The sequence below is a fragment of the Notolepis coatsorum genome, assembly GCF_963971535.1.
Source record: "Notolepis coatsorum genome assembly, chromosome: 7".
Classification (NCBI taxonomy): domain Eukaryota; kingdom Metazoa; phylum Chordata; class Actinopteri; order Aulopiformes; family Paralepididae; genus Notolepis; species Notolepis coatsorum.
The window spans coordinates 77,634,028-77,644,127 of NC_140171.1; the positions used below are offsets into that span (position 1 = coordinate 77,634,028).

General features: G+C 42.4%; 1 protein-coding gene across 1 annotated transcript; it reads right to left on the reverse strand.

The window, feature by feature from the left end:
- Nucleotides 1–1,880: 1,880 nt before the first annotated feature.
- Nucleotides 1,881–3,333, reverse strand: pou4f2 (POU class 4 homeobox 2; the record flags this gene model as incomplete). The annotated part of the gene is made up of 2 exons (XM_084318492.1): nt 1,881–2,810; nt 3,124–3,333. The coding sequence occupies 2 exons, from the start codon at nt 3,331–3,333 to the stop codon at nt 1,881–1,883; spliced, it is 1,140 nt and encodes a 379-aa protein (XP_084174618.1).
- Nucleotides 3,334–10,100: the final 6,767 nt, after the last annotated feature.

Consider the following 10,100-nt stretch of genomic DNA (forward strand, 5'->3'; position numbering starts at 1 on the left):
TCCAGCTCTCCATAGACTTCCTGATTAGAGTGTAATAGAATATTAGCATTTGCTCTCAGGTAAGGCTACAGCGAGCTGCATATCTGGCAGCAAGTCAGTTGAAAAAGCACGTGCCTTGTTACATTGATGGAATCAGTATAATGGTAATAGGCCTACCTGATAATAAGCTCATATAAGGCCTACCTTATATAATAAGCTCTTGACACCGAGGTTTATCTTTGATAAAAGACAAACCAACCAACCAATCTACCCTCATTAAACTTGGCAAAATTAGCTACCTATTGTGGTTGCTGTTAAATAATAATAATAATAAAAAAATATATATATATATATTTCAATTTCTGCATAACTCAAATGTGCCCCTCTTCCAGAATTATGCCTGCACAGGTTTGGTCTACGATATACTCATCGAAAACGTCCAATTAAATGTTAAAATTTGTTCTTTAATGAAACACATATTGCAGTTCAATAATCAAATAACTTAAAAGTACATGAATGTAATAAATTAAAAGTATTTAACCAGGAACCAAAAGCAACATACATTACAGAAATAAGTTACCTCAGCTAAAACAGCAATACAGCAAAACCTGTACGGATATATTTATGTGCATCGACTGGTTCCAATGAAATATTTATATTGTACACATATACTTCCATGAAACGGTTATTTTCTCTTTAAGAAAACATTACCAAACAATGTGATTTTAACAAGCAACGACTTCATAATGATGCGCGTATATTTATACAAATAAATACCAGAAAACATACATAAAATAATTTAAAAAGAGAATATTATCTCATATATCTCTCGATTGTACCATCTCAAACGTTATAAATTGCAAATCAAGTGTGTGACTATATTTCACAGTTGTTTCCTTGGCCAGAACAACACGTCTATAACTTGCTGTCAAAATTTGATTTTCTCAAGCAAAACGAGGAGGAGGAGGGGGGAATCCCAATAAATGTATAATGAAGTAAACATGACCTCACTCAATAAATAGTTCATAAGACACCGGGCCACGTTGCATTGTATGAATTCATCGCAGCCGGTAAATGTATAACGTTAAACTCCATCAAATGCTTAACTGTTTCACTATAATTTCATATTCCCGTATTGTCTATACTCATTGGGGCCCAGGAAACAACCAGACCTTCCATAAACCCTGGCTCTCTTGAACATCTTTCCCTGATTTCTCAGCTTTCATCACACGTGTTAACAAAGTAAGTGGAATTAATTACACACTGAACACAAAATGAAGTGTTGTGACAGCTAAATTAATAATTTACACCGGGTTATTTGGCAGTAATCTAATAGTAGCTTTCAAGACCAAGATATGTGTTGTCCTATTCCCCTCGTGGACCCTGAATATGCCAGACGTGTACTCAGAGGGAAAATGTAGCTTATGATAGGCCAAAGTATAAACACAAGTAGTCATCAACCAAGTGCTTGGAGTTAAAATATAGCCCACAATTGTGTGTAAATAACAATAATTGCTATTTTCATTAGGCTAATATTTAATCAAGGTATAACGTAGTATAGTCCTCATTTGAAATTAAACAACGTTATAAATAAAGAACAAATATAATTAAAGCGTATAGGCCTATATGCCATACTGCCATGACATTGTAAATGTTAAGCATATGTGGAAACAGTGGTCTTACTTGCTCAGTCAAACGATGCTTTACTTGGTTTCCACATCCCCCTCAGCGAATAAGACGTGACAGTGCGGTTCGAGTGTTCAGTCATTTTGAATGTTGTGAATTATTCGGAGTTCAAAGCACAAAGTCATTGATGATTGAAAAAGGTTGTGAGATACGAAATATGATACAAATCGTCTCTAAACAGTTCCCAGTCTCTCAACATGGTGGTTTAGAGCGACCTAGATGCATGCAGAGTATTTCATGCGTTTCTGTTTCTGCCGTTGGTTGCAAAACCAGACCCGCACGACGTTCTTTTTGAGGTCCAGTTTTTCTGCAATAGCAGCGATTTTCTCTGAAGAGGGACGCGGCTGAATCGCGAAATAGGCTTCCAGGGATCTCTTTTCTGGCGCGGCTATCGACGTGCGCTTCCTCTTTTTCTCTGCACCGTTGAACAATTCGGGCTTATTAAGTTTATCCCTGTGTGATTTCTCGGCTTCTTCCAGCCACGCTTGCAGAATGGGCTTCAAAGCAATCATGTTGTTGTGGGAGAGTGTGAGGGACTCGAATCGGCAGATGGTACTTTGGCTGAGGGAGCCCACCCCAGGAATCTTCAGGTTGGCCAAAGCTCCCCCTACATCCGCCTGGGTAACCCCGAGTTTGATCCGTCTCTGCTTAAACCTCTCTGCGAATGCTTCCAAGTCCCTGGGATCGGCGTCCACATCGCTCATGCAGCCCATGTGAGATGGTAGCCCGTGGGCATGAGCCATGTTGAGGGCTGCCTGGTGCATGTGGTTCATCCCCGCCATGTGGCCAGGGTGCGCAGCCGTGGAAACCACCGAGCCATCGGGCCCAGCCATGGCCCCGAGTGACAGTCCTGGGCTGATGTGATCCAGCAGGTCTCCTTCCAACGCCTGGTGAGGCTGGTGGTGGTGGTGATGGTGGTGGTGGTGATGGTGACCCAGGGCGGACGGATGAGAAATAGGCACCGAGGAGGACGCTGAAGAGGAGGTGCAGGGGAGCGTGTTCATGTTGTGGTAGGTTGCGTCCGGCTTGTATGGACTGTGATGTGGAGGATGGTGGTGGCTCTTGTTCTGCGAGGCTATATCCACCGCCGCCAGAGCTTCAGCACGGGCCAACAAACTCTCATCCAAGCCGCCGAATATATTGCTCTGCAATTGCAAATAGAATGCACACATAACTGTCAGCAGGGAATTCTCTCTCCGCTCCTCGGTTTAAAACATTTCCAGAATGTGAAGAGAAAAAAAAAGAAATCCTAAAAAGGAGCACACAAAACAAGACACATGCAACATCCCAGGTCATAAAAATTAATACGAAAGGCAAAGCCGACTGAATACATAAGTTGGGCAGCGGGGAAAATGGAGGTGTTGGGTGATTTGCTGTGCAGACATGAAAAAAACATCAAGCAAAAAAAAGTGGGCTGTCAAAATGTGCCTTTAAGCGGTGATTATGCAGAATACATACCGGTGGGGTCGGGAGACAGGATCGGCGCATCGCCTCCGAGCTGCCGCTGCTGTTGATGATGTTGCTATGTCGGGAAGACGAGCAGGACGAGGGTGCATTCGAATTCAAATTGGAAGACGAGGAGGAATGCAAGGAATACTTGGGCTCTGGCAGGCTGTGACTGTGAGCCATAGCGAAGGGCTGCTTGCTATTGAGAGACATCATCATCATGTTTGCGGCCGTCCGAGCCTCAGCAAGTTCCTTTTAATAATAAGTTAAGACTCCGCCTCCTCGATTGGAGTTCAAAACCCAATTGCTTCGTTGGAATCTCGAGTCACGGTCGAAAAAGTGTATATAGGTGCTACAAAAGCGAAGATGGTCGTCCAAATTTGAAGTTAGCGCATCTGTTGTTATCAGGGGAGCCTGAGGTGTATGGCAGTGTTGCGTCTTTTTTGCAAGTGTGATGTCGCACAAGCCAACGAGCCATGCAACTGAGCGTCGCGTGCGCCCCCGCGGTCACCTCTTCCGTTACGGGTTGTGGCGCGGTTACTCAAAAAATATTCTCAGTATTTCAATTTTTCTCCTTCAATTTTGTCCTTTCGTCGGTTATTTTTTTTCTTTTCTGTGGATGTTTTGGAAAGCTCCTCATAGACGATGCCAGGAATGGAAAAACGAACGAATATACTAAAAAGTTTTCCGAAAGGATTTCCAAAATGGAAAGTATAAAAAGCTGTCACTTTCGTTAACCTTTTTTTGTGCAAAGTTTCCGACTAAAAAAATACCGTAATTGAGAGATAATGGTGACAGTCTCGATACCTCGACTACATTGAATGCTGCGGGGACTCGAACTGCCTCTGCTCTGAGACGAAGGGCAGACTGTGTCTCTCTCCGCCTCTCTCTCCCTCTTCCTCTCTCCCCCCTCCTCTCTCTCTCTCTCTCTCTCTCTCTCTCTCTCTCTCTCTCTCTCTCTCTCTCTCTCTCTCTCTCTCTCTCTCTCCTCTCTCTCTCTCTCTCTCTCTCTCTCTCTCTCTCTCTCTCTCTCTCTCTCTCTCTCTCTCTCTCTCTCTCTCTCTCTCTTCTCTCTCTCTCTCTCTCTCTCTCTCTCTCTCTCTCTCGTGCTCACCCCCTCCCTAGCTCTCTCTCTCGCGCCCTCTCCTCACACTCTCGACTGTACCTGGAAAACCTTTCATGATTTATTATTCTTCATTAGCCACACCGCCGCTGGGGACTCTGCGCATGGGCAGTCTGCGACAAGGCATTCATTTCAAATGACTCGAGCCAGCTTTGTATCCCTCTCTTAAGTTCTGGAGGGGAAATGGATCCCATGCTGTAGAAAAAATTAAGAAATATCCAACACGGAGATAGAAATATAAAGATCTGAAACCATTTGATTAATAAACTGTGAAATTAGAGTTCAGACAATACTAGTTTAGGCAATTATAGTCTCAGAAGAAAATTGCAAAATGCATGTATTGTTGTAGGCTACCATGGACAGCTCCATCGCATGCGTGCCCTGTTGGGACAAAATGAAACAGGGAAAATAGGATTATAGATAGTAATTGTAATTTAGGGTAAACTATTTACAATATTAGCTGCATTGTTATTTTCATCCCCTATCGCCGCAATTCACCTTGATGACTTTAGTGATTTTGAAAGGAGTTGACAGATCCAATAAAAAAGATATGTGCATGGCAAACTACATTGTGATATTTTATGCCCAAGCAGAGCGTGATCCATGCGGAAAGGGCTTTGTATATGAAATCACGTTATTAATGGCAATATAACGTGTATTTTTAATAGTCTTTAGTAGTATTTAATTGAAAACCCAATACAATTATATACTTGTCATAGCAGGCTATTATCTTATCTTCATGCTAATTAGGCCACTTCGTCAGTAATATAATTAAAAACCTTTAATCACGTTGTAATTAACAGGGGTTGTCTCATTTGTTTCATTTGCTCAAGTCCATCAGACAGGATAATTGTCATGATGGTAACCAAACCCCTATACTGAAGAATAGGCTATAGGTTACGCAAATTGTTGTCATGTATATTTTTTTATGAACTATACCTATAGTTGAAACAAGTGTCCGTGACAGAGGTTATAGGCCGCACGCACGCACGCACGCACGCACGCACACCCACCCACCCACCCACCCACCCACCCACACACCCAGCCACACACACACACACACACACACACACACACACACACACACACACACACACACACACACACACACACACACACACACACACACACACACACACACACACACACACAGAGAGAGAGAAATAAACGTGACATTTTATAGCGTTTTGAACAACAAGCCCTATATATGCCCCTTTCTCGACAACAATAATGCTCAAAATCAGATAGACAAAACATACCTCCATCAAAATAACCATATACATATTCTTAAAATAATTTCGATGTATGGTGATCTAGTATTTAATTGCATTATCACTAATACAGCCTATCTGACAGCATGTAAGAAAGTGACGCTATGTAGGCTTCTCATTCCAAACACACTCCGTGTATTTTTTTCAACGAATAGACGTCAATTCCCCCTTTTTTTCTTTTTAGTTTTGATGCACACAGACATTTAATATGTCCATACGACGGTAACTTGCGACAAAGCTGTCGGTTGTAGTGCACAGCACTTTACGCAGCAAGAGCCAACCGGCTGCTCAGAGATGTCTCCTCTCAAACGGGACGACAGTTCGCTGAAGCCATGCACCCCTAGCGCCCTACTAGCTCGGGAGAAACGTGTCTTCACAGACACCGAGAGACTGATTTATGATCAAACTTTAAAGAAATCATTTATATTTCACCACCTCTAAATCGGCGTATGACATTTTTATCTACACACAAAAAAGTACATCTTAAGTCAAATAAATCAGTTGAGCTGCGCGCAAGCAATTGACTTTGATATGCATTTCAATATTTGAGTCAGTGTTCACTTGGAGGCCTGCAGCCGCCTGCTTGTCATGCGTTCCACGCTTGTTGCACGTTTGAAGGACAGTGATATTAGACTATTTAACACAATTACCTGTGATGGAGCTGATAGCAAACAAACAAAAATAGCTATTGAGACTATTTGTATTGATTATTGTATTGTGATTAAAGTGATAGATGAATAGCCTATGTCATGATCATGAAGCCTACATATATGAGGCTGCCATGGCTGATGTAGCCCAAGGCTATATGCAATCAAGTTTGGCAGTCCTAATGCAAAAATATAAATTTGTTGAATAAAATGCAGTTGAAAATGAATTAGAACATAAAATTAAACCCACAGTAAAGACTGCACTGAAGTAAGCCATAATACAGACAGGCTACATTGCAAGGATATCTGGAATATATGAATATAATAACAGTAGAGATGGAAGGTCCAAATAAGGAATGCATCATGTTGCACAACCGGGCTTGTTTGTCTGTGCGCGCGCGAGTGTGTGTGCGTGATCTAATACATGTTGTTATACTGTACATAACTCAATGCTCCTCCAATTTCACATAATGTTGTTGTTGTGCTCCATTTGTATCACAACACCGCTCCACTAATTGGAGGGAATGTTCCTTTCCTTATCAAAAGACACGCCTCTGCACCGGAAGATGCATGCACCTTGTCGTTAAAAGCGCACGGCCTCGGTGAATTCCGCGGAAAGAAGATTTCTAACAGTTCAAGGATCTTTACTACATATAATATGCACCCCCCCCCCCCCCCTTACCAAAAATAAAAGTTAAAGTAAAGGGTAAAGCGGAGAGAGAGAGAGAGAGAGATGAGAGAGAGAGAGAGAGAGAGAGAGAGAGAGAGAGAGAGAGAGAGAGAGAGAGAGAGAGAGGGGCTTGGTATAACTCAGGTGACTTGTTTGCTTTTTCTTCTTTTTTTCTTCTCCTTCTCCTCCTCCTTACTTACATCTGAATCAAGGAATGCTGCAGAGGTGGCTGTGTGCTTTACACAAAGACATACCCCCCCCCCCCATCCTAGTCTCCCTCAGGAGCTCTCCACGTTAACAATCCCAATTACACCGAGACCACTAGAGACAGCTGTTTTTATTACAGAACCGCTCCTTTGTGCGGCAACAATGTAGGATCAGCTTTACTGTCTGCCTGCTGCTGCTGCTGCTATACGCTGTTAACTGTTAGCCTCCACACTGCACCACTGAGACAAAAGCTTTACACTTTCTCTGAGAATAAGGGGGGAGAGAGAAAGGGGGGAGAGAGAAAGAGAGAGAGAGAGGAGTGGAGAGGATGAAGTGTTTCGGCTGCTCGCAGTGTGATGATGATGCCTTCATTCACAGCTTCCTTCTCCCGCGCCGATCTCACCCAGCTCTTTACATGTGGGAGCAGAAGGTCAGTGCATGTTGAGGAGCGAGGGTCTACAGAGAGACCTGGCTGTAACTCAAGGCGAAGGGGGGGGGGGGTCACACACACACACACACACACACACACACACACACACACACACACACACACACACACACACACACACACACACACACACACACACACACACACACACACACACACACACACACACACACACACACACACACACACACACCAATGATAGTGGCTTATCTATTCATCAGTTATTTATATATATATATATAAAAGTAAAATAGTTCATGATGTCACATGAATACATAAAGTTACATGACCATAAAGACAAAATAAAAAACAAAATAAAAAATGCGTATTGAATCTATTGAAATCTAGAAGAATAGAGAAAAATATTTGTGTCTTGTGAAATCGTTTTTTCTAGGCCTTGGTAGTCAGGGGGGAAAAAACATTACATAGCCAACACACATCATGAACAATTTAAAATGTTTTCAAGATAAGTGCCATGCATCATTTGTCCAAAGAGTTAGTATAGGCAGGCCAAGAGGCCAAATCACACATGCACTCCCAATACTCACAGAAGACATTAACAGTTGTGTTTATTAGTTATAAAATCTCCAAACGGACACTGCTACACTACATGCTGCAGGATTACAGAGCTTCTGGAAGGGATACGATCATACTGACCCCATATTGGAAAGCTACAATGGTAAGCTATAGCAAACAAAGAAAAAGTGAGTATGTGGGAGTATTCGATTCCTTCGATCCCATAGAAAAGTGTACTCTTGGTATTTTAGTCTTTGTTTGATGTGTGGGTTGGATTTGAGTGGGCATAGGGGAGGGGTTGCTACTGCTGGCCAAAAGCTTTGTCAAAAGAAGTCTGGAGAAATGCACAGTATAATATAACTTACTACTAAACTGCAACCCACACATCAGACCAAAACTAAAAATGTAAACAATACCACGGGGGGCTCTTTTGCCTAGAGGTCACTTAAACTGGCCTGTTGTCTTGCTGGTCCCTGGCTTGATTCAACCCAGTGAGGAGGACCCACTTGTAAGCATTGATATGCTCCCTCTCCCTTTCTCTCTGTATTCCTACAAAATACAACCAGAGAGGTCCGGAGAAATTCACAATATAATACATATATTAACCTGTGTGGCTTACAGTGAATGCTTTATGATGGCATAATAGTCTTCTCATGCATCATTTGAATCTGCTCCTAAAGGAATATACTGTGATATACAGTATCAATGGCATTTGCCACTCTATATCAATATACATTTCTTACTGTATTTTCTTCTCCCTTTTCACAAATCTTTTGTACACTAGGAAACTGGTTGCACACAGCCTAAAAAACATCACGATCATGGTGAAGTTTTAACTGACGCAACATGTCCGATGAGGGCAAGACTTCACCAAAGCTAAACTGCTCTTGCCCTCTCTGCTCTCACTCTCTCGGTGTGTACTTCAATCATCAAAAGAACCGCCACGTTCGCACAATCTGAGATGGAGTCTTAGCGTCTCAGTGCTGTGCTGCTAAGATCATCTTTGGTTGATGGTAAGCAGAACAGAGATGATTCGCCCCCCACAGCTCCCCAGTCATCCTATGATCAGATTGTTCCACTTATTGTATACAGTAGTGTAACAACAGCAAAGCTCACTAGCGGTGTCGTTGAAGTGTAAACACAGGTTTCTGGGTATTTAGTGTATATTTACTGGATCTATCCAAATTACTATTAGAATGTATAGGCCTATATATAGAGGGTGAGATCAATGTAGTCTAGCAAGGCAATGATACAACCTTTTCCACTACCAATACCAATTCTGAGTACTAGGCTTTATCAGCCCGTACCAAGCAACCATCCAATTAATTACTTTAAAGAACACACCGACATTATGGAAATGTGCTTACCATCTTCTCCAGAGTCAGACAAGAAGATAAATACCAATTTCCTCTGTGTGTTCAGTAGAAAGCTATCCGGCTGGGCATTAGCCTAGCTTAGCACAAATTAATGGAAGCGGATACGTATCAGCTAGCCTAGATGTAAGCCTATAGCATCGGCGTATTTCGACCACTATCACTGGGGCACGTGCCCAGTGCCCCAGTGATCCAATGTCCCCAGAATTTTTTATTTTTTTATTTATTTTTTTTACTTCACTTTGAAATATTATAGTGACATATTTCGCATTTATCTTGTTGACATTTTTTTTGTAAGTTGACTGGTTTGCACACCCCTATGACAGCTAATACATGGTACATCCCATGGTGCTCAGCTGTCAGCAGGCAGCTGGCCTCAGCGCAGTTCACAGGTAAAATCACACAGTGCTGCGTTGCATTCTGTCATGATGCACAGCTAGGAAAGTTAAAGCAAAGGAAATTCGGGCATTCCAGCCCTCGTGGACAGACTACTACGGGTTTGTGTGTCAGAAGGACCGTGCTGTGTGTACTTATGTTGAAGGCTTGCCAAACAAAGAGACAATCAAATCAAGGATAAAAGATATCCCCATGTCAGCTCGAAGTGTCGAGCGACGCATTCAACGAAATGTCCGAAAATATCAGAGAACAGCAAACAGCTGGATTAAAAGATGTTCCGGTGTGCAGCTTAAAGGGACCAACCAACACAGCCCCCAGATAACGGAGCTTAGTAAAGC